Source organism: Mytilus californianus, unplaced genomic scaffold (assembly GCF_021869535.1).
Source record: "Mytilus californianus isolate M0D057914Y unplaced genomic scaffold, xbMytCali1.0.p SCAF_9, whole genome shotgun sequence".
NCBI lineage: Eukaryota > Metazoa > Mollusca > Bivalvia > Mytilida > Mytilidae > Mytilus > Mytilus californianus.
Window position 1 is genome coordinate 14,943,125 of NW_026262745.1, and position 26,503 is coordinate 14,969,627.

General features: G+C 33.9%; 1 protein-coding gene across 7 annotated transcripts in view; it reads left to right on the forward strand.

Annotated features, from left to right (window-relative positions):
- The window catches only part of LOC127713928 (histidine N-acetyltransferase-like), a 156,199-nt gene extending 132,965 nt beyond the window's left edge, over positions 1–23,234 (forward strand). For 2 of the 7 annotated variants that reach the window (XM_052219881.1, XM_052219883.1), the window contains exons 2-4: positions 8,995–9,212; positions 21,821–22,045; positions 22,477–23,234. In XM_052219881.1, the coding sequence (XP_052075841.1) occupies positions 9,039–9,212; positions 21,821–22,045; positions 22,477–23,037 (960 nt within the window). In that variant the 5' untranslated portion in view covers positions 8,995–9,038 and the 3' untranslated portion in view covers positions 23,038–23,234. Of the gene's footprint in view, positions 1–4,176; positions 4,595–7,016; positions 7,207–8,994; positions 9,213–21,820; positions 22,046–22,476 lie in introns of those variants that run through there. The other 5 variants (XM_052219880.1, XM_052219884.1, XM_052219877.1 and 2 more) reach the window with 5 other exon arrangements.
- Positions 23,235–26,503: the final 3,269 nt, after the last annotated feature.

Here is a 26,503-nt window from a genome sequence, read left to right on the forward strand (position 1 = left end):
GGGGTTTGTGCTTAATCTGTAGTTACCTGTTTTTATATTTTGTTATTGCTGTTTGTTTTTTTGTCGCGTCATTTGGGTCATGGTGTTTTATGGTTTTTTTGGACGTATGATTCTTTATCCCCCCTCCTCGTTTTTTTTTTTTTTCGAGACTTTTCTACTATCCTTTTCAATGACACATGCAATTTCTTGTATATTACTACATTGTAGTATCTAAATTGCTCTCATGGGAGCTTAATATTTTCCTGATTTTATACGGTTGTGCCAAATACTAGTATTTTATTCGAGTTCCTAAATCTTTGGACCTAAGTGCTGCTGAACAAGCATGAGATTTAAAAAGAGCACCCAGCCAATCATTGGTACACAAAACCAACGGCAAACGAGTACCAAAGCAACAAGCCGAAAGAATAGCCGTGGAAATCATAGGTCCCAAACATGGCGATACTGAGATTTCACAAAATGAGACAATAGAAATAACAAGGACAAAACAGAATTTAACATGAACACAACAAAACTAAAGCGCAAGCAGTGTTACATGATTTAGCTCCCTTGACTAGAGCTTTTGCCCTTACTTTGCGTCCTTCCATGCGTCCGTCGTCTGTTGTATACTTTTTATTGAAAGATCTTCTCCTCTGAAACTTCTGAGCCAATTGGAACCTAATTTGGCCACAACAGTCCTTGAGTGGCTTCTTTAAAAATTGTATCCGGCAGGTCCACACCCATCTATGATGTCCACCAGGGGGAACATAGTTTGACATTGGACTCTATGGGAAAACGCATTCAAAGATCTTCTCTTCTGAAACAAATTGGCCAATTGGAACCAAATTTAGTCATAATGGTCGTTAGATTGTACCCTTTATTATTGTGTCCAACTGGTCCGTGTATGTCCCAATTTTGTGGTTTCTTTTAAAATTGATTAATAGTCACTTAATAGTCTATTAGTTAATAGAAGCCTTTAAAGTGATTATGGGCAATCCAGTCCGGTCATTAACTGTACCAAAAAAGGACAAAACACTTATAGGTTTTAACAATAAAACAAATTATGAAAATATTGTATTGAGGTTAACGAAATGTATTGTAATGATAGAAATATATCTTTATTCTTACATTTTGTACTAGTACCAGTAAGCAATATTTTGTACAACTTCGAACATATACGAGGTACGTTTGTACATGTTATAACTTGTATTATTGCACAGTACAAGTTACAACATGTACAATATTTCTGTACATGTTTTAACATGTACGAAATCGCAACATGTACACGACATATACACACCTCTTTGTTGACTATTATATCAATATTTCAATGAATATTTTATTTGTTTCAACTATTTTTTGCATAGCCAACATGACATTATGCACATAATTTCGTTTTTATATATGAATACATTGAGATAAGATGGAAACCTCATTGTGAAATATGTATATCCTTCTATGTGCTTACCATGGCAACACCAGAACAATACACAGGAAAACAAGCTTGATATAACTAGTTATTTCATGTTTGAAACATGTAAAAGTAATTATACATGTAACAATTTTTTTTTTGGTATTTTTATAGGGCTGTAAAAGCTTTACTCGTGTACACATTTTTAGTATCACGTACTTCCGCGATTTTCTTGATTTACATTCGTCCGGGACGTTAAATCCAAATATATGTAAGCCATGGATGTTTTACTACTGGAACACGTGCAGAGCTATATTACCAAACGGAACATAAAATTCAATTTGGTTCCTATCTTTTACAAAAAAGATTCTGTTTCTGGACAGAAATTGAACAAGTTTATATTTTAGTATTATCCTTATTTTGAGATCCCCCTATAGGCAATCTGAGTTTTTGATAGTAGTCTTATTCTAATTCGGACTACGTGTCCGATTGTTATTGCAAATTTCCATATGGAGCACCTAAGATCTAAATAAAACTATTGAAAAATATAACCACCGTATGCTGAAATATCATATTTTTTTTAGAATTTAGCTGTTCTTTCCTGTTACATAATTTGTCAACTTTCAGTTCTTGATGAAAGAAAACACCACTCTCCCTTTCAGATATATTGAATATTAAGACAGACGTGAAATACCGACACAAAAATGTCACTGAAGGAAACTGAAATTATACGAAGAGCGACGATTGAGGATTACGATGCAGTCATCTCGATTTTACCCGGGAAAGACTATGATGGCGATTACCTACCGGATTACTTTCACATTTTGATAAACAATCCATGCATTAAAGCTTATGTGTACATCCTTGATGGCAAAATAGTATGTAATTATATAAATATTCTAAATATATATTTGGATTTTCTTTTATTGAGGTGTAACCATGTTGTATGGAACCCGATTCGTTCGGTCATGAAACAAGTCCATCTAAACATTGAAATCGGTGTAGTTAAGAAAATGAATAAATGAACAAACAAAAAAGTAAGCGAATATAAATGCTTCACAAATGTATAAATTTGAGTCCTTTAAATATAAGATTTGTAAATGATATAATGAAATTTAAGTAATCCTTATTATAGGTCACCCCGAAATATTGACAAAGATGTCAGTCCAAAATGTAAAAAAGGAATTCTTTAAACCTCGATTTTCCTCAGCTGGTTTTGGAAACGCTATATACTGACATTCGTGGAGTAAAATGGAAGGGGTGTTTGTTTTCGATTTAGCTACCCCTACCCCATTCACATATTACTTTTAGGAAAATACCTACCCATTCATATATTTTATAGGAAAATAAAAACATATTCATAAATTTTCCAGCAATCAGACATACCATTTTTGATATCTGAAGAAGATGTTAACTACATGGAATCATTCATAGACTCAATAAATCTAATATTAAAATTTTAAATATAAACTCAACATAGATACCAGACTTAAAATTATGTACGCAAGGCGCGCGTTTCGTGTACAACAGACTCGCCAGTGATGTTCGAATAAAAATAAGTGCAAATGATGTATTTCACTATATTCGTTGGAAGTGAACTGGTTGATACTTTAGTTGTATAAGTCTTTGAAATAGCTTGTTTAAAGAAGGATGTCTCCTAGTATTTTTTTCCATTTATTGCGCTTTAAACTTGTATCAATATCCTGTTTCATTGTTAAATGTGTTTCTTATTTTAAAACAAGTTGACAATATGCGTATATTGACGTGATTTGAACTTTGCTTGGTAGTTGTTACTTTGGCATTCATACCACATCTCCTTAGTATTTTTATATTAAATTAAATCAAACGAGTCTTACATTTCATTTAAAGGAAAACGATGCTTATATTTGAATTGCATTAACTTATGAAGTCACATCTACCCTAACCCCTTCTATCGTGTTCATTTAAATGTAAAACATTATGCTAGTGATTGAAAGCGCTAATTATTTCCGTACGAACGTTCCTTGTTTGTAATCTGCAATGCTTTCTTTTAAGACTTGCTTCCAAACTGTTTACCTGTTAGACGGTGGGACAACTGGGGTTATGAGAAGTGGTCGTATACGAAAAGACACACAAGGCAATGGTGTATTGAGAAAAATTGGAGAATTCATTAAGGAACAAAATCAATGCTGGACACATGTTGTATTTTCTACTGGCAAGTATATATGAAATTGAGAATATCAATTTGTTGCGAAAAGGGTATTTTTATATTATATTAATATATAAATCAGAAGATGTGGTATGATTTCCCATGAGGCAACTCTCCAGCAGAGACCAAATGACATAGAAGTTACCAACTATATGTCACCGTATGGCCTTCAACAGTAATAAACCAATACCCCAAAGCAAGCTATAAATGCTCAGAAATGCCAATTGTAAAACGATTCAAACGAGAAAACTAACGGCTTGATTTGTGTACAAAACAATAAACGAAAAACGAATATAATATACAGTTGTCAGCGTAAATTTGTTCCACCGAACAGAAGTTCCCGTGGAAATGTTGTTATAAACAATGCCAAAATATCTGTTCCTATTGGACCAACTATTCTATAGCCTGTATTCCGTTAGGAACAAATACTGTAATATTTGTTCCAGTGGAAATAATATTACAGCATATTTCTCCGTTTGGGACTTATATCACGAAGGAACTTTTATTTCATGACACAGAAACAAACGACTAGTCTACATTTTCAACTGACCGTGCTTTTATTTTATTATTAAATTTTACATGTAATTGGTTTTTTTTTTAGGTTTGTTTGTATTACCAGGCTTATAAACATTCATTAATAGAACCTTTACCTGAGATAGAAACACTTGAAAAAACTAAAGTTCTGACTCAACATGACTTAATTCAAACCATAAAAGAGCAAGACTTTTACTCACAGATGTTTAAAGATAACCGAACTATTATACCGACTTATGGAATCGAACATTCCGATGATACTAATGGAAAGAACAAAAGCTGTCGCATCGTATCTCGACGACAATAAGAAAAGTATTGTAACCTTTGGAAGTTATTTCAAGCTTAGCAATGGTGAAATATTTTGTAATTGGATATCTAGGAAAGGCATTGGCCCATCATATTTACATTCATATTCAAAATTTTGTTGAGTACATTAAGGATATTTTCACGATTGAAGTTCGCTGTCACGAATCACCACAAACCATAGATGATGTCAGAAAATGGACTCATGTTAGTACCTGTTGGTAAATTTGCCAGAAAAGAACTTATATGTGTTGAAAAATCATATTATCCAAATGCTGGACAGTTTCATACAACTAATTCTTCGAGGCTTACATAGACAAACATCATCAATCTTTCTTACCTCACAGTGAATAAGGCTGCTCTGTGAGAGAATTTTCTATGTAAGTGATTTAGTCCTGTTTGGTTCTGATGATCGTCGAAAATTGGTAAATAAATTTGAAAATGACGATTTTGAAGTTTCCTTGAACAACAGATAAAAAGAAATCATAGTTCAGATGTTTTACATTTATTTGTTTCTATTGGTTCCAAGGTGAACAACTGAAAAATGTGGCCCTCTATACTGCTTCAGTGTGCGTAACACACAAGTACTCGAGTTTAGATCATCTGGAATGGACAAAAATAAACAAAAATGCTCCTGGAATCCTCTTTCTATACCAAACTCAACAAACATAATAACTCTGTGAAAACCGTAATAATTTCTTAAGATTGATAATTTTTATTGTTAAGACATGTCCTGATTTTGTGCTGCTGATTTTGACAAGACGTTGAATCAATATTATTGGGTAAATAATTCTATTCAATCCGATTTGCGCAACCTTTTTTAACTATTGACATCCATTTGAATTTGAATGTAATCAACCTTTTGAAATAATTGAAACTACATATTTCATTGTACATGTTGTACTTAAAAGGGCCGCATCGTCAGTTCAATATCTGATTAAAACATATTTAAGTTGAATATTTTTATTAAAGCTACAAAATGCCCTTAAAATGGTTAGTTTCATCAACATATGGAATGCTCACTAAAACGTATTGTAAAAGTACACAAGATTAAGTGACAGTTTCAACGACATTAAATTTTTGCTCTTTTTACTTTGATCTGTGCACGTGTCTCATCTAACCAGAGATATTTTCTAGGTAAAAGATCTTTCGAAGAAGGAATCACAGGATACGCTTATCCTATCGATGAACTGGTGGCGCTCCGTTCGAAGTACAACGATTCATTTGATTGGTCTATTCTAAATGGCCGTCCGAGTTTCGATAATTTAATTACAATAGACATGATAAGATAAAATGACCGATCTTGACTGTCTTACTTACATGTCTAAACAGTAAACATGTCTAAAACTATTGTTTGTTTTTCTCACACATTTTTATAACAATGAAATTCTATGCGACTGTCATAAAAGTGAGAGGTGTAGCTAGCATTTTCTACATAAGGAAATTTCTGTACCAAATCAGGAATATGACTGTTGTTTTCCATTCGTTTGATGTGTCTGAGCTTTTGATTTTGCCAATTGAGAAGGGCCTTCCCATTTTAAATTTTCTTTGGAGTTCGATATTTTTTTATTTCACTTTTTTATACATGATGGATAAAAACTGACTCGTATAGGACACAAATGTGAACAATTAATAGTCCAATATGGACTTCAAAAAGACATTCATACATTATAATTAGTTATAGAAGGCCTAGGAATGACAAAGTCACAGTCCTAAAAAGGAAAATAAACAGTAGAGAATCGTCTCTATTCGTAATCATTTGTTTTGATTTTCCCGTGTGCAACTGAAATACCCAAATCTAGAAAAATACAATTATTTCTGTTGAAATTAGATTAATTTTAAGTAAGTTCCCGTGGGTAATTTGTGCTGTATAATTAGAAAAGAGAGGCGAAAGATACCAAAGGGACATTTAAACGCATAAGAAGAAAATAAACTTACAACGCCATGGCTAAAAAAAGAAAAAGACAAACAGACAAACAACAGTACACAAAACACAACAAAGAAAACTAATGTTTGAGCAACACGAACCCCACCAAAAACTGGGGGTCATCTCAGGTGCTCCGGAAGGGTAAGCAGATCCTGCTCCACATGTGCCACCCGTCACAAAATTCTTGATTATTTAAAGGAAAATTTACCTCAAATAATAATAATTAGTGTTATCAATTAACTTAAATGTAGACCGAACTTTGCACTACTGATTCATAACAATACAGGAACAAGCTGCTATTTAAGTGGTGCAATGTGTGCCCATAGGAATACATACAGACTGTTGATACACTTTATTTACAAAATATTATAAATTTATGTTGTCAAGGACAAAATGCACAGCTGAATTAGCTCATATTAGCTCTATAAGCATATATACTATATATACCCCCTTTTTAGAATTATTTTGAAAGATTATGACTACTTTTGTTTATAGTGAACACTTTGTATTTATTTAGAGTAAATAAGTTGAATTTTCTTATCTTATCTGAAACTACTTAGACAATTTCTGGTAAAAATGTAATGCATTACATCATATTTAGACAAATTAAAAAAAATTCAAGTCTACCAATAGAATTGTTTTAGTGGATAAAAGCTATACAGTGTTAATATCATATATGTGTAACCTATATAATATTTATAAAGTGTCTTCTTAAATGCTCTTATCAACCTTTTATGAACGCTAGTGTAGATTGTGTGACCTATTTATAGACTTGTCATTTGTATACACTATTCAACTTTGTACTTTGATAATCTGGTATAACACACATACATTTAAAAGGTAATATTGTGTAGCCTTTGTATCAAGGTAAAATATATTATGTTATATTGAAATAGCTTTTTTAACTTACGTAATATTTGCTCACACCTTTTTAGCTGCCCGTCCCAGTAGGAATCAAAGGTTTGTCTTTTCCCGTTTTAAACGTCTCATTCTGAGTACCAGGTGAGCTATTGTCATCTCTTTGCGTCAGTCGTAATTTGTAATGTTTGCTTCACAGTTTAAACTTTTTCTTCTGAAATTGTTTTAATATTTAAAACTTGACAACAATGCTCATATCGTACACCCTATACTTGTATTTGTGCTTTAAAAGTTCAAGATGTTACTGCGAACTGATTGGCTGAAATTTCGTATATCTTATGGACAAAAATTAAAATAGCATTTTATAAATTAATTGCGTCTGACGCTCTTTTCTGGTTTTATATTCATCATATACACTCAAAGCCAAATATTTGAATGCCAAGGATGTATTAGTACCAAAAACAGTGTACTTTATGAACAAAAAAGACATACCAATAACAGCCAAATACAGTACATCTAACCTCGACTTTTTCTGAAGTACAAATGTAGTTGGAACCTTAGTTTCTTGAATATCTGATTTTTATAAACTGACAATTTAAGAACGGTATCCTATAGAAAATGTCAGTACCGGAGCCCAGAACTAGTAATATGGCAGTTGTTTTTCACTTGCTCCGTTGATTGATTTTGTCAGTTTTTATAGATTTCCCCTTTTTGACTTTGCCTTGGAGTTCGGTATTTTTATTATACTTTTCCTATAGCAGCGGTATCCACCCAATGCTATAAAAATGAAAATAATACTTTGTATACGTCCTAAACGCTTTTCTTGATTTACATTCATCAGGGATGCTCAAAGCCAAATATTTGAATGCCAAGGATGTATTAGTACCAAAAACAGTGTACTTTATGAACAAAAAAGACATACCAATAACAGCCGAAGAGTCAGAATTGCCATTGAACTTTATGAGGTGTATGTTAAATAATATTTCATCAAATCAATATTCAAACCAGTTGGAAGCTAGCCTGACCGGAGTGATCATTAGCATGCATATATATGTGTTAAACAAAGTTTATAGTCCGTAGAAATGATTCTATCTGATCGAATAAAATCTGTAAACAGGGAAATAACAAAAGTTCACTTGGAGGTACATGTACAATGCAAATGTACTAACCCCAAAAGAATGGAATCATATCCTCGCATCCCTTTTAAAATACCAAACAGGCATTATAAGGAAGGGACAATTTAATCCGAAATGGAGGGTTATGTTATTTTCTTTTTTTCAAAATATTGGCGACAACAATGTTGTAAAATGCTGAAAAATCTTTTTGCGCGCGTCAACGATATAAAGCTTCCCAAAACCCTAAAATCCACCAATCGCGTTACAAAATACTGAATGTATGGTCCTGTCTTTCACACCAACGATTCTGTTCCGAGACAGAAATTGAACAAGTATATATTTTGAGCATCATCATTATTTTGATATCTCCCCTATAGTTAGCCTGTATGATATGTAGTCTTATTCTTATTTGGACTCCGAGTCGGATTGTTATTGTAAATTTCTATGTGGAGATTCAAAACAATAATTACCACTAGAAATATGATCTGGTTAGAAGATAAAATTATGTCAGTCACAATAATAGTCTGTACGTTGGCTTATGATTCATCCACATGTAAAAAAACGGAATCTGTAACCACCGCATGTCAAATAGCATAATTCTGAGAATTTAGCTGTAATTTACCGTTACATAATTGTCAATTTTATGTTTTGTATGATAGAAAACGTGCACTCTCCCTTTCAGGTATATATTGATTATTAAGACAGACGTGAAATAACGACACGAAAATGTCGCTGAAGGAAAATGAAGTAATACGAAGAGCAACGATTGAGGATTACGATGCAGTCATCTCAATTTTACCCGGGAAAGACTATGATGGTGATTATCTGCCGGATTACTTTCACATGTTAATGAGAAATCCGTGCTATAAAGCTTATGTGTACATCCTGGATGGCAAAATAGTATGTTAATATATATATATATATATATTTGGACTTTCTTGTATTGAGGATTGACCATGCAGCTCGGATCCTGTATCGTTCGGTCATAAAACAAGATCATCTAAACATTAAAAAATGATGAGTTGTAAAAAGAATGAATGAATGAACAAACAAGCAAAAGAGTAAAGACCCGTTCCCTATTGTTAATTTTCCTTTTTTGGGCCGTGATGTTCCTTGAGCACCAACTTAGTAACGGTGTTTATCTTTCACAACTCGTTCGCTATCTCTGTATTGATGTTTTGGATTTCAGTGAATGTGATCTATGTATCACTGATACATTTTTAGGTCAAGGATTTCGTTACCACAAATTACTTAAAACCTTTGATAAATTCTTCCATAGATACAAAAATTTCGTTTGAAAATTTGGATGTACCTTCGTATTTCAAACGGTATAGCACATCCAAATTTTTAAGGACTCCAAGATGTTGTTTACCGTGCCCGGAAATTTAGATACAATCCAGGTAAACTGATCAATCCTTCAAATAAACTTATTATAAAAGGTTACGAATTCAACAATGTAATTAGATCTTTGAATATTGTTTTTATTGGTACAAATATTGATTTTGTTATCAGTAAATTAAAATCCAACTAAATATTATGTTATATACATATGCACGTTCATGGCTCTACAATCTGTCGACACCTGTATCTTGGCATTGCACAAAGTCATGTTTTTCTTCGACTGTTAATAACGTCTTTACACTGAATCCCTTGGATGTTGGATGATTACTGATTGATATTTAAGTCTTAGATGCATGATATTTGTATTAGTTGTTATTGACTTTGAAGTAGCTGTCAGTAACTGCGAGTACTCTCAGATCTGTTTCAGTGTCTTTTTTGAGTGGCGATGTATAAATACCCTGCCTTGTTCGGTCTGTGTTTTTGTTAAATGTTTTTTCTGCTTTGTATCGATCTGATGCATTAAGCCGTTGTATAATTTGTTCTTATGTTGTACTGTTACACCAGGTAAGGGGGAGGGTTTGGCGTCATCAAACTAGTTAAACCCAGCCACAATCTGTATGTACCTGCCACAAGTCAGGAGCGTGTAATTCAGAGGTTGTCGTTTGTTTCTGTGTATCATATTTGTTTTTCATTCATTGTTTTTTACACAAATCAGGCTGTTAGTTTTCTCGATTGAATTGTTTTACATTTGTCATTTCGGGGCCATTTATAGCTGACTATGCGGTATGGGTTTTGTTCGTTCCTGAAGGTCGTACGGTAACCTATTGTTGTTAACTTTTGTCATTTGGTCTCTGGTGGAGAGTTTGTTTTCTCATTGGGAATCATACCACATCTTCTTAAATTTTCAAAAAAGTAAGCTGAATATAATTGCTTAACAAATCTATAACAAATTTTAGTCCTTTAAATATAAGTTATATTTACGTCATCATGAAATCTACGGAACCCGTATTATAGTTCACCCCGTGATAAAGACAAGGATGTCAGTCCAAATTTTTTGAAAGAAATTCTGTAAACTACGACTTACCTCTGCTAGTTTTTGAAAGGCAAATTACTAATATACTTGGAGTAAAATGTATATGATGCACCAAACAGGGGAGGGGCATGGGTGGGACGGGATTTCAACATAACTATTTCGGTACGGATGTTTGGCATCGATTTAACCACACCCACTTCATTTATATGTTAACATTTGGGAAAATTCCTACCCATTCACGTTTTTCACAAGAAATCAAAACCGACCTATATATTGTCCAGCTATCAGACATACAATTTACGATATCCGTATTAGATGGTAACCACATGGGATCATTCATATTAATAAGATAGAAAAGATCAGTACACATTTTTAACAGATATCTTATCTGAATATGACCATTTATGATCTATTGACATCAAAATTGCTACCAATTTTAATCTTTTCATTATTCAACCATCCAAAAAAAAAACATATTTGTTGCACATCTGTGTAAAGCTTTATATATGTAGATACCTCCTTGTGAATGCATCTGACCGTTCATAAATTTTCAGATTAATTTTTATGGGCACTGCAATGTTTGTGTTTCGAGACTGATTTGCAGTTCTGGTAAACATATTTTTTTGTTTTTTTTTCTCTCTCTCTCTCTGGAAATTTGTCGTTACCAGAACAGAAGATGGTTTATCTTGTTCATTTTACAGGGTATACTACGTCAATTAACATTATCTACCTGGACCATGTGGTGGCGACAGGTAAACAGATATATGTATGCATAGATATTAATATAATATGTTATTGATTTTTCGTATCTATTCATCATTATCCATGCTGATCGGAGGAAATTAAAGGATGGTTCAGGTGAAATGCAAAGTGGTCATCTATTAAGAGCAGAAAAGACATTTAAGGACAACTCTTTATAAGAACCAGGCAGAGTGCGATATATGAGGGTTTCAATTTTTTTCCATAAATAGCCCGGTAGAAGCAGTAATTGAATACTGCTCAAAAATTAAATTTCACTGGGAAAATATGAGTGGTTGCCATGGTAACGCACACTCTATTTTTTGGTAGTTAAGCGTGGTAAAATCTTTTAAAAATCGGCTAAATCACTACAATTTAGAGCCTGATTATGAATAGAATCAAACCTTTTCAGAAATTTTCATATTTAACATTGACATAACTTGGTTTTAGCTTCACTTTACTTAAGATTGCAGTTCAACCAAAATTTGCATATTTTTAACATTTCTGACTCATGGATTTTTGTGAAATTATCAAGTTGTCTCGTGTGTTTTTTTGAAAGTTCAAATGTGTACAGCATAGTTAGCATTATAGTAAATAATTTTGAATACTACTGTACCAAAATAAATAGAATATTGCGTGGGACTCTCATTAGTTTTATCACCATAGCAACCTATTTTTTCCTTCGAAACGGAGTTAATATTTGTAGAATTCTGCAGTATAAGGACTTTTATGTCTTAAGTTGCTTCCAAACCTGTAAGAAAATACATAGATGCGTATATACTCAACAACAGTTATCATGGAAACAAATATTTCCCATAACAACATCCATTCAAAAGATATATAAATGGCATTTTATGTAAAAAAGAAATACATATGTAAATGATGTTGAATTTTCTAATGGGAATATAACTGCATGCTATGCTTTGTTTCACTCACAGTCTTGTCTGTGCTTTTTGGGAATGTTCATCAACATTGAATATATACAATGTGGCATTTGGGAGGGGGGTGTGAATCTTCCATAGATCCTTGTAAGGAAAATTGCTGCAACGTTTGGTTAGGTTTTGTTCAGAGTTTTCAATCTGATAATCAATTCATAAACAAGTTAACAGATGATGGACTTCATGCGGATTGCAATAGCCCATCCTTGCTTGTGGCAAGGTCTATATAATTATTGAAAGTATTGCTCTGGCAATATAATGTCCTTTACAAGTTGTAAGAAATTAAAATCATTGGCAAAATTCTCAATTTCCTAGGGCAATTACTCTCACAAATTGAATCCCACCAGCAAGAAACTCAAACTTGATATGTAACTTATAACTATAAGATTATATACCAAAAATAGATATTTGGCCAAAGCATTTCCAAATTGAAACTGAAGTGTGACGGACGGACGGATGAACGGACAGACCAAGTTACAACCTGTAAAGTTGGTTGGGGACTTAAAAAAACATAGAAATGAATAGTCAATTGGACATGGTTAATATCAGAAGTCAATGGAATTGTGTTGATTTTGTATTATCATATCATAAACAACTTGTGTGTTGTACTGCTATTCCGCAATTGGAATTCCGGATCTCCGAGAAAGACAAAGCGATAAATATGCTATGTTGGAATTGCGCTTATCCCGGAAAAATAATTATGCTATTACCGGCAAAATTATATCAAACAAATAAATTGTATTAATTCTGCATTATTCTTAACTATGCACCGACTACATATTTCTTATAGTTTCATGATTCCGGCAGCATTAGATTTTTGTTCAGGAGGAGGAGGGGGTTTAGCTAAAGCACAAATTTAATTCCTCTGAAATTTTCACTGACCTGTTGTTTGTGTAGTGAAAGAAAACACAGCATTAGATTCTTAAATCAGATATAATCCAGTGCTGCCCCGCCCCTCCTCCACAGCAATATATAACATTGAGACAACAATGATACATGTGGATATTCAACCTTAAGAAAAATAACTTTTCCGTCATTCATCTTTCTCTAATTCTAGATGGCGATTCTTAATCAAACACGAAATACTATTCATTCATCAGTTAATACAATTCCATCTGGATTCTTGTCAGAAACAGGGTGTCCGTTGGTAATCCTAGACTACTATAATTGCTAAACCAAATCTACTGTCCCAGGTTAGAGGAGGGTTGAGCGTTCACAAACATTTTTAACCCCGCCACATTCTGTATGTGCCTGTACCAAATTCAAATCAGGTGCATGTGATTAAGTGGTTGTCGTTGGTTCATGTATGTCATATTTGTATATTTTTAAGTAAATTGTATTGATATGAATTTGGCTAATAGTTTACTTTGAATTGTTTCACATTTTATCGTGTTGGGTCCTCCCATAGCTGACAATATGGTATGGGTTTTCTCAATGTTGAAGGCCATACAATAACCTAAAATTGCTTACATCTTTTTCGTTTGTATAGTTGTCTCATTGGCAATCATACCACATTTCCTTATTCTTATCTTGGTATCTCGGGTTTTACATTCCAATTCTGAGCGGACGTGGCTGCGTATTTATACATCCCGCACAATCAAACGCACTCTCCACTTTGGCAACGGTTTTCTGACGGTCGGAAGAAGACCAAAAATGACCATATTTCTGTTCCCAAGTCACCCTTGGGGTGTACAAATGAAGGAACATTGCAATCAAAATAGATGTTACTGTGGCTCGTCTGAATATCAGTTCCAAACAGAATTGGCCATTCTTTACTTTTTTACTAGGATTTACATGCCCCGTCTATGGTAGTGGGGCATTATGTTTCCTGGTCTGCGCCCCTGTCCGTTAGTCCGTCAGTCCGTTCAATACCAGGTTAAACTTTTTGTTAAGGTAGTTGTGGTCACATCAAATTGAAACTGGGTACACATGTTCATTATGGTGTCTACTTTTAAAAAATTATATAACAAATTATGGTTCACTGAACATAGACATGTGATCCTTTAAAATAAAGTTGATGCCAAATTACGATTTTAACCTGGATTTAACGAATATGGACATATGATTGTTTCAGCGAAACATGGTGTTTCTTAAAATGTCCTGTACCAAGTCAGGAAAATGGCTACTGTTATCTTATAGTTCGTTTCTGTGTGTGTTGCACTTTAGGGCTCCAAGGTTATTGTGAAACTGTCTATTCTAGAGGTGGTGTGAATCAGATGTGGATAATAAACAATTCCAAAGATCTTTTAGAGTACATACAATCTAAGACTCTCTCATCTTGCAATAGTATTAAAACATTTGACTTTTCTACACTTTACACAAGTATTCCCCATTCCAAACTAAAAGACAAGTTGAAAGTGTTGGTAAAAATCTGTTTCATTAAAAAATATTGGCGAACGTAGATACAAGTATCTTGTCTTGGGGAGGGATAAATCCTACTTTGTAAAAAATCACTCTGATTCAAACAAAAAATTCTCTGAAACTGACATTATCAAGATGCTTGATTTCTTGATTGACAACATATTTGTTACGTTTGGGGGACGTGTTTTCAACAGACTGTCGGAATTCCAATGGGAACCAATTGTGCCCCTCTTCTTGCCGACTTGTTTCTTTATTATTACGAGGCTGACTTCATACAGGAACTTCTTAGGAAGAAAGATAAGAAGTTAGCAGTATCCTTTAACTTTACGTTCCGCTATATAGATGATGTTCTCTCACTAAATAATACAAAATTTGGTGACTATGTTGAACGAATCTATCCCATCAAACTAGAGATAAAGGATACTACAGATACAGTAAAGTCTGCCTCATATCTTGACTTACATCTAGAAATTGACAATGAGGGTCGGTTGAAAACAAAACTTTACGACAAAAGAGATGATTTCAGCTTCCCAATTGTGAACTTTCCATTTCTATGTAGCAACATTCCAGCAGCGCCTGCATACGGAGTATATATCTCCCAATTGATATGATATTCCTGGGCTTGTATTTCCTATCATGATTTCCTTGATAGAGGATTGCTGCTCACAAGGAAGCTATAAAACCAAGAGTTCCAAATGGTGAAGTTGAAATCATCCCTTCGTAAATTTTACGGACGCCATCACGGGTTGGCTGAAAGTTATGGAATAACCATTTCACAGATGATATGGGATATGTTCCTTATGTCGTAACTACAATACCCTTCCCTTTTCACAAATGTGACCTACCGAATTAGACTATTTACCGGATTTGTGATAGCATAAGCAACACGACGGGTGTCACATGTGGAGCAGGGTGTGCTTACCCTTCCGGAGCACCTGAGATCACCCCCAGTTTTTGGTGGGGTTTGTGTTGCTTAGTCTTAAGTTTTCTATGTTGTGTCATCTGTACTTTTATTTGTCCGTTTGTCTTTTTATTTTTGGCCATGGGATTGTCAGTTTGTTTTCGATCTGTGAGTTTGACTGTCCCTCTGGTATCTTTCGTCCTTCTTTTAGTCTTTCTGTTGTGTCTTTGTTCTCCTCTTATATTTGATGTGTTTCCCTCAGTTTTAGTTTGTAACCCGGATTTGTTTTTTCTCAATCGATTTATGAATTTCGAACAGCGGTATACTACTGATGCCTTTATTTATGGCCACATATGATTGTTTATTTGGTAAGATGTTGAACTTATAAGCAGATGTCACATGTTTATGATGAATAACTTGAAATTGCTATGTGTTTCTTTATTCTACATTGGCTAGAGGTATAGAGGGAGGGTTGAGATCTCACAAAACATGTTTAACCCCGCCACATTTTTGCGCCTGTCCCAAGTCAGGGGCTCTGGCCTTTGTTAGTCTTGTATTTTTTTTTTAATTTTAGTTCCTTTATATGTTTTGGAGTTTAGTGTGACATCCATTTTCACTGAACCAGTACAAAATTGTATTTCGGGGCCAGCTGAGGTCCACCTCCCGGTGCGGGATTTTTTCGCTGCGTTGAAGACCCATTGGTGGCCTTCGGCTGTTATCTGCTCTTTGGTCGGGTTGTTGTCTCTTTGACATATTCCCCATTTCCATTCTCAATTTTACCATTTACCATGTTATTTAATTTTCTGTTGCTTTAGTATTCACACAGCTTGCATGTCTGAGTAGGTAAATCTTGCAGTTTGGTTTTGGTCATTTTGATTCGCTTACGATTATTTGGGGCATTGTGATTTCGGTTTGTGCGTTCGTCGATTTGTTCTTCGCACTGTCCATACTGTAATAGAATTAACTTTGAATTTTTCATAAAATACAAAAACTTGTTTTTATTCGTTTCTTTTTGTTTCGGAGTTGTTTTTTTTTTATTATTATGGCAGTCCATTACATTCTTGTTTTTTATTTTGTTGCAAAGCAGGCAAAACATAATCTCGGTTATCAGTTCAATTCATATTAATCTTTGAAAAATACTTACAACACATACCACAAACTTCAACTTTATGGAGATACTATATATGTACTTCATAGCTACACTTATGTGATAGATATAAACCAGTAACGCGAGTCTGTCAAGATAAATGGCAAATAACAAATACAATGATATATTTGCTTTTGCCGGGTTAGTTTAAAAAATAAATTAGAACATGAAGAGTCGAACATATTATATGGTATAAGTCAAAGGAAAAGTGAGAACTCCAGAAGGGTACCCCTAAGGTCACATGGTCACTTTTTGAAATTTCCTCAGTTAACCAGATCACTATAGGTTGCATTTCTGTTAATATTGACAATGCAATTCCCCATAGGAACTCCTTTTACGGCTAAAACTGTACCACCTTTACTATGAAGTTTTGAAAAAAAAACATATCCTAGAATGGAAAGTTCATATGCACTACATTTTTTTTCAAAGTTGTGCGGCATATTTTCAACGTTTATATGCCCCGAACTAACACTAAATTTCTGAACTATCCCTACCTTGACTGTAGGATTACCACAGATTTCTATATAGACAATATGCATATGTATAATTACTGGTAACATTCCCAAGTTATAGGCAAAGTATACATTTCTAAACTGATCTGGTTCTCGATTTTGAACATTTTTAAAGTCACAGGTACTTTCAAATGAGACATCTGGTCGCAAAGTGGCCCACCAAACGCCTAAGGTCGCAGGTCGGATTTGACCATGTTGGTGCCATATATTGAGTGAATATCAAGTAGGCAACAATTCTTCAAACACTGCATCCAACTAAGACATTCGGATCTTACTCTCTTAAGTGGTGGCAAAGTGTACATACCATTTACATGTTTTAGATATAGTTATTGTCCCCCGCGCGTTGCGGGGACATAAAAATACCGGGCGTCCGTCCGTCCTTCTGGTCTTGTTAGTGCTTTCACGTGTACTATTCTTTTTTTTTTGTTTTTTATGTAACTTATATCATAGGTTTATATCAGCAATGTCTTGGACGAGTTCGAAAATCAGTGCCGTTTAGTTATTTTTAAAAGAGTTATGTCCCTTTGAAATATTAATTATAACAAATCGCATTGTATTTGCTCTGAAGCCTTCATTTCTCTATAAAAGTTTTAAAGAACAAAAAAAAAGTGTTTAATTTAGTTATTGCCCTTGTACCTTGGATAGATAAAATATGTGCACTTGGGACACTAAAGTGTTGTATTCATGAACGATTACAACTTGATGGGACTAGACAGCATTGACAATTACAAAGTAAAATAAGATTAGTATGTACTGCGTTCTCTCTAGTGTTGCAATCAATGAAATATAACCAAGTATGTAATTTGTCTTCGAATTAACCGTTAATCTTGTATATATGCACACATTCGCAGCTTAGTGGTTTAATTCCAAATCTTGGGATTAAATCAAAATCTTTTATTAAAGTTACAGAGGGGGATCCAGGGTCCGAGGAAAGAGGGCCGTAATTCACGAAAAGATAAAAAAAAAATGATACATTTTTACGATCAAAAGGAGGAGGAGGGGCGGGGGCAGCACTTGATTATATCTGATTTATGTATCTAGCTGTATACATTTTTCTTTCACTATGCAAACAACAGGTCAGTGAAAATTTCAGAGGGATTAAATTTGGGATTCAGTTAAACCCCTCCTCCCCCGCAAAAAAAGATCTAATGCTGCCGGAATCATGAAATTGTAAGGTATATGTAGTACGGTGCATAAATAGGAATAATGTATAATTGATATAATTTATTTGTTTGATATAATTGTGGCGGTAATAGCATAATTATATTTCCGGGATAAGCGCAATTCAAACTTAGCAGACTTATCTCTTCGTCTATATCGGAGATCCGGAACCCCCAACCCCCCAACCCTCCAACCATAATGCTACATTGTATATTCAATTTTGTTGAACCTTCTTAAAAAGCACAGATAAGAATGTGAGTGAAACAATGCAGTTTTATTCCCATTAGAAAATTAAACATCATCTACATATGTAATTTTTTACATAAAGTTCCATTTTTACATCTTTCGAATGGATGTTGATGATAATGTTAGTTTCCATTGTAGTCAGCAACACTTAACGATGGTATTTAGAGTTAATGTATGATTTTATGTATTTTCTTAAAGGTTTGGAAACAATTGAAGACATTAAAGATCTTAAACTGCAGAATTCTGCAAATAATAATTCCGTTTCCAAGGAAAAATAGGTTGCTATGGTGATAAAATTAATGAGTGTCTCAAGACTGTTTCTATTTAATTTGGTAAAGTAGTATTCAAACTTAATTACTACAATGCTCTCTATGCTATACACATTTGCACTTTTCAGAAAAACACGGCAGAACATTTGATAATTTCACCAAAATCCATGATTCATAAAAGTTGACAATATGCATTGTTTAGTATATTTTAACAAAAAATCTACATATTTTGTTTAACTGCAATCTTAACTAAAGAGAGGCTTAAACCAAGTTATATTAATGTTATATATGAAAATTGATAAAGTTTGATTCTATTCATAATCAGGCTCTGAATTGATTTTTGAGCAGTATTCAATTACTACTTTTACCAGGCAATTCACAGAAAAAATTGAAACCCTCATATATCATGTATATCGCAATCTGCCTGGTACTTAATTAAGAAACAAGTTTAACTATCAATATGAAGCTGACGATAGAACCCGTAATAAAAAAGTTAACTTGAAATCAAACTACGGAAACGAATTAGGGCCATCCCTTTTTTTTCAAATTGTCGACTTTCGTCTTGGAATTATCAACGTTAATCTTGGAATTTCCAACTTTAATCTTGGAATTTCCAACTTTAATCTTGGAATTATCGACTTTAATCTTGGAACTATCAACATTAAACTTGGGAATTCCAACTTTAATCTTGGAATTATCATCTTTAATCTTGGAATTATCAACATTAAACTTGGAAATTCTAACTTTAATCTTGAAATTATCAACTTTAATCTTCGAATTATCAACTTTAATCTTCGAATTATCAACATTAAACTTCGAAATTCCAACTTTAATCTTCCGACCCTCATTACTCCGACACTGATTTTTTCCGACTTTCATTAATCAAGCGAATATCTGAATTGTACGGAAGCTTATTAAAGTCATCCTTTTTTTTAAATTGTCGACTTTAATCTTGGAAAAATCAACTTTAATCTTGGAATTATCAACATCAAACTTAGAAATTCCAACTTTAATCTTGGAATTATCAACCTTTATCCTGGAACTATCAACATTAAACTTACAAATTCCAACTTTAATCTTGGAATTATCAACTTTAATCTTGGAATTATCAACATTAAACTTGGAAATTCCAACTTTAATCTTGGAATTTCCAACTTCAATCTTGGAATTATCAACATTTAAGCTTTGAAATTCCAACTTAAAACTTAAAACTTGGAGTTATAAACGTTAATCTTGGAAATGACTGATATTTTACCTCTAGCCCATAATTTATTGTGTTTCTCCGTATACTTAAAGTATAAAATTTCCAAGTTTAATGTTGATAATTCCAAGATTAAAGTTGATAATTCCAAGATTCAAGTTGGAAATTCCAAGATTAAAATTGATAATTCCAAGATTAAAGTCGACTATTGGAAAAAAAAATATAAAAAAGGATAGCCCTAATACGTTTCCGTATCAAACAGATGCATTATAGACATAAAAACTAACACAAAGTTTCATTGCGTACATAATTTTCAAATTCATGAAATAAATCACAGTTTGGAATTTAAGCACCGTTTCTAAACCAAAAAAAGTAAATATTCATACTGGTATATCTTAAAACACATGACATCAGGCCGCGCTTGCAATATCACATGTTCGTGTTCAGTGAAACGAAGCCAAATATATCTTTCAAAACCCTAATAGTCTGTAGCACTTAATTTCACCCCCAGTTGTTGCTGAAATTTGTGTTTTCAGCCTCTTTTTGGCATATGAATTAAAATGTCTACTTATTGAACATGTGTACTGAGTTTTATATTGATGTGACCACACACTATATTCCCTATTTTATCATTTTATTTTTAAATTTGCAGAACTTTTAGATGATGCCTTGTCCATTTAAATTCAAAACCCAATACAAGTAATTTGGTCATGTTACCCTTTGTCAACAAATCAATGAACAAAATGAGATAAAATTGAGAATGGAAATGGGGATATGTCAAAGAGACAACAACCCGACCAAAGAGCAGATAACAGCCGAAGGCCATCAATGGGTCTTCAACGCAGCAAGAAAAATCCGCACCTGGAGGCGGGCCTCAGCTGGCCCCTAAATAAAAATGTGTACTAGTTCAGTGAAAATGGACGTCATACTAAACTCCAAAACATTTAAATGAACTAAAATTAAAAAAGACATACGAGACTAACCAAGGCCAGAGGCTCCTGACTTGGGATAGGCGCAACAATGTGGCTGGGTTAAACATGTTTTGTGAGATCTCAACCCTCCCCCTATACCTCTAGGAAATGTAGAATAAAGAAACACACAGCAATACCACGGTAAAACTCAGTTTAAAAGATGTCCGAGTTCGATGTCAGAATAGTTAACAAAAGAAACTAAGCAAAATGACAATGATACATAGATTATCAAAGGACTACTAGCAGTTACTGACATGCCAGCTCCAGACCTCAATTAAACTGATCGAAAGATTATGTTGGAGATGTTTTGTTTTGTTTTCAACTCAAATTGACGTCCGTTCCTAAAATTGGATTCCCATTAGATGTCACATTAGCAAATCAAGATTGAAAATATATCAATCGGCGTCTTATTTGAAAAACAGTTGCCAGTATTATAAAATTGAGAATGGAAATGCTTATATCCACGTCATTTGAACTCTGGTGGATAGTTCATTGGCAATCATACCCATCTCCTTATTATTATATCAAGTTAAATCCATAAATTGTATTGATTATCTCAGGAAGCCATATTTCCCCTAGCCCCTGTTATCTTGTTTCCTTATATGCAAAACCTTAGGCTAGTAATTTAAAGTACTTAGTTTTCCTGTATGAACGTTCGATGTTTGTTATCTGTAATGTTTTCTTTTAAGGCGGGCTTTCAGGGTCTTTACCTGGTAGACGGTGGAATAACTGGGGTACTGAGAAGTGGTCGTGTACGAAAAGACACACGAGGCAAAGGTGTAGTGGGCAAATTTGGAGGATTCATTATGGAACACAATCCAAGCTTGACACATGTTGTATTTGCTACTGGCACAAATGTACCAACTATATATCAGAATATAAGAAAAGGAATATATCGATTTGTTGCAAAAAGGGTAATTTTATGTTATATCAAATTCCTTTTATTTTGTGCATCTTAAATTTAAATAGCATATTCATAAAATGATGTGGCCGATACTGTTAAGTATGTTATTGTCTGTTGATGTAACCGATCCTGTCCAGTAGGTAAAAGCGATAAGTGTGGCTATTACTGTCTAGAAAATAAGATTCGCTTGTTGTGGCGGATATTGTCCAGGAGGTAATAGTCGATTGATGTAACCGATACTGTCGATAATGTAATTGTCACTTGATGTGACCGATAATGTCGATAATGTAATTGTCACTTGATGTGACTGATACTGTCGATAATGTCATTGTCACTTGATGTGACCGATACTGTCGATAATGTAATTGTCACTTGATGTGACCGATACCGTTCCGAGTATATTTTTTTTTTTATTAAAGTTTACATGTATTTTACTTTTAGGTTTGTTTGTATTACCAAGCTAATAAATATTCATTAACAGAACCTTTACCTGAGATGGAAACACTTGAAAAAACTAAAGTTCTGAATCAAAATGATTTAATACAAATCATAAAACAGCAAAACTTGTATTCACAGATATTTAAAGATAACCGAATTATTATAGACACTGTTCCATACCGACTTATGGAATCGAACATTCCGATGATACTCATGGAAAGAACAAAAGCTGTCGCATCATACCTCGACGACAATAAGAAAAGTATTGTAACCTTCGTAAGTTATTTCAAGCTTAGCAATGGTGAAATATTTTGTAATTTGGATATCTATGGAGATGTAGGAAAGGCATTGGCCCACCATATTTACATTCATATTCAAAATTTTGTTGAGCACATTAAGGATATTTTCACGATTGAAGTTCGCTGTCACGAATCATCGCCAACTATTGATTCGGCAATGATAGAAAATGGACTCATATTGGCCCCAGTTGGTAAATTTGTCCGAAAAGAACTTGTATGCGTTGAAAATTCATTTTACCCAAATGCTGGACAATCCAGATTGTGAATAGTTTCAAACAACTGATTATTCGATGCTCATTTTTTTTTTAGCTAAATGCTATTCTAATACTTTGACAAACATAATTAATCTTTCTTAGCTCATGGTAGGTAATGCTGTTCTGCCAAAGAATTGTCTGTGTTGGTGAGTTGGTATTTATCGGTACTGACGATTGTTAAACATATGTAAATAAAGATGAAAATGATGATTTTTGAGAAAAAATATTTCAAATGTTTTATTTTTTTTTGTTTTTCTCATTGGTTTCTAGACGAACTGCTTTAAAAAAATGGTCCTCTATGCGGCTCTAGTATGCGTAACACATGTACAAGATCTCATCTTTAGTACATCTGGAATGGACAAAAAATAAACAAAAATGGAGTCCTCTTTCTGTACTAAAATCCGAAAAAATATAATAATTCGGGGAAAAACCATACTAATTTCTTGTGCATTTTTACTGTTCTGACATGTCCTGATTCTGTGCTGTTGTTGATTTGATACGTTGCTGATGATTTTGACAAGACGTTATTCTTATTTCAAAACCATCGCTGTAGAATCAATGGAATTATATTCGGTAAATAATTTCATTAAATCTGACTTGTGACACCTATTTTAAATTTGGACATCTGTTTGACTGTATAACTAGCTTTTTTCAAATAATCGAAACGACATATTATTTAAAATGGCAGCATCATCAAGTCAATATCAGATGAAAACATATTAAATTAGAATATAAAAATAAGAAGGTATAGTATGATTGCCAAGAAGACAACTCCCAAACAGAGACGAAATGACGTAGAAGTTTACAACTAATGTACGGCCTCTAACAATGAACATATTTGGCCGCATTGTAAGCCTATCAAATACCCAATTTTAATCAACATATAAAATGCTTACTGAAACGTATTTTGAAAGTACTCAAGTTTAAACAACAGTTTAAACGACACTGAACTTTTTCACTTAATACTTTGATCTGTGTCTTATCTAATTAGATACTTTTTCTTGGTATTAGATCTTTCGATGCGGGAACCCCGGGATATGCTTTATCTATATCTACCCACCCCCCCCCCCCCCCCCCCCCCCGAACAGAGTGCATCGATTTGTTTGATTGGTATATTCCAAATGAGTTTAGATAATCTAATTACTGTTGTCTCTAATTTCCCTCTAAATATGTACGTTGTCTTCACTAAATATGGCAAGATAATAGAGATTAGCAAACTTTTATATTTTTAATAATCTGGTTTAATTCAATCATATATGTGTGTGGGTGTTGCACTGTGTAGCTCATTCCCATATATGGCATAGATGGCGCTCTCACATGGAATTTTGAATTCCTGTATCTGGCACTTGTTAATTTGTTGTCAACAATGAAGCAGGTGCTGCAGGAAATAGTTTATTTAATTAAAATGGAAAAGATGCCAAACAAAAGAAATGCCAGGGGATCGCCATCAAGGGCCATTGGAAAGAAAAGGAAGACGACCAGCAGGGAAGATGGACAGGGAGTTAGGACCGTGGACATGACACAAAAGATGGTCTGAGTTGGACGTAAAAGAATATGCAGGAAAAGACAGGAGACCAAGATGGAACACGTGGAGACACAAGGACAAGAAGAAGCTGAAATATTATCAGGTAATGAGTCGGAGGAGGATGCATTTGCATTCCTCCCTTTTATGCAACAAATTTTGAAAAGGCATATAATACAATTGATTTCACCCCGACACAAGAGACTACCATTCATGACACAGTGGGGGAACACGTGCCTTTTAAAATTAAGGAAAAATTTGGAAGGGAAAGTTTATTGAGCTACATATTCTTTTGAGAACGCAAATAGAAATGGAGGAGAGTGACGAAGGCGATTTGAAATAAAAAAGGGGGAAAATTTGTATTGAAAAAAGATCGTCGGGTATTGATTTGTCATTAAAAGAATGGACTTCAGCAATCATAGGTTTTATGAGTGTTTACATTGAGAAATACAGGACTCGGGCACAGGAATTGTTAAAATATAATAATATGCGTGATATTAGATTAGCTGCAACGAGGTCATAGAAAAGAATCCAAATTTATCTTGGGGAAACATACACGGTGAATATTGGCTATTACACATCACATTTCCTACAGTACAAAACAAGACTTCAATGCAATCACAGGGTTATAGAACAAATACACAAAATCGTGGTCATTATAATTCAAATGCAGTTACACTTTCCAACACTTACACGAGAACAAACCAGCAATCACTGGTTACTAGTGGTAGTATAAATATGTCCTGTAAATACTATAATAATGGTAATGACTGTCCCTACCTCCCTCGTTGTAGGTTTAAACATGTATGTGAAATATGCAGTGCCAAACACAGAAAGGCCCAATGTAATAGCCGGGCCCAAGGAAGAAGTTACAAAAAGTATAAATTTTTATTCATTAGGAAATACTCCTGTTAAAATATCTGTCTTGCAAAATTATTTAGAATTTTTTCCACATAAAAATGTAGCACACGAAATTATATCTGGTTTCAAATATGGTTTTTCATTAAAATATGTTGGCTCCAGGGAACCAAGGGAAAGTTCCAATTTAAAAAGTGCAATACAGCTATCCAACGTTTTTAAAGAAAATTAATAAAGGAAGTTAAACTTGGTCGCATTGCTGGTCCTTTCAGATTCCCGCCTTTTCCCACACTTCAAATATCACAAATGGTGCTAGTGCCAAAAAAGGGTGGGGATTTTAGACTTATTCAACATTTATCCTACTCTAGAATAATTCAATAAATGATTTCATTGATAAAAACCATTGTTCAGTGCAGTTCAGTTCAGTGGACGAAGCAGCATGTTTGATCAAAAGACACAAAACATTTGCCCGTTTAAGCCAGTGTGATGTAAAGGCGGCTTTTCGCTTATTGCCTATTGCCCCGCAGGATTTTGACTTGTTGGGGATAAAATTTCAGGGTAAATATTATCTTAATAAAATGCTTCCAATGGGGAGCTTCAATCAGTTGTGCACTTTGGGAGAAATTTGCAAAAGTTGTGCATTGGATAATACAGCAAAAAAGTGGAAATGATGATATCCTCCATTATTAAGTTGATTTTCTTTTTGTCGAGTCGAGCGAAACATCAGAATTTGGCAATACTTTGAAGATATTCCAAGAGGTATGCGATAGTGACAAGACTACTTTGCCTACTACATTACTCACTTTTTGGGGTATAGAATTTGATACGCAAAATTTAATCATGCGACTTCCAAATGAAAAACTTGTCAAACTCGCACAAAAAATTAGAGATACCTTAGACAGTTCTAAACTTACTCTTAAGGACATGCAATCTCTTCTTGGGCTCATGAATTTTGCTTGCAAGGTGGTTGCTCCAGGTCGCACCTTCTGCAGCAGACTCATAAATTCAACAATGGGGGTAGGGAAATCATAATTCAAAATTCGAGTAAACAAGCAGATGAAAGCAGATTTGGAAGTTTCGTTAGACTTTTTAAAACA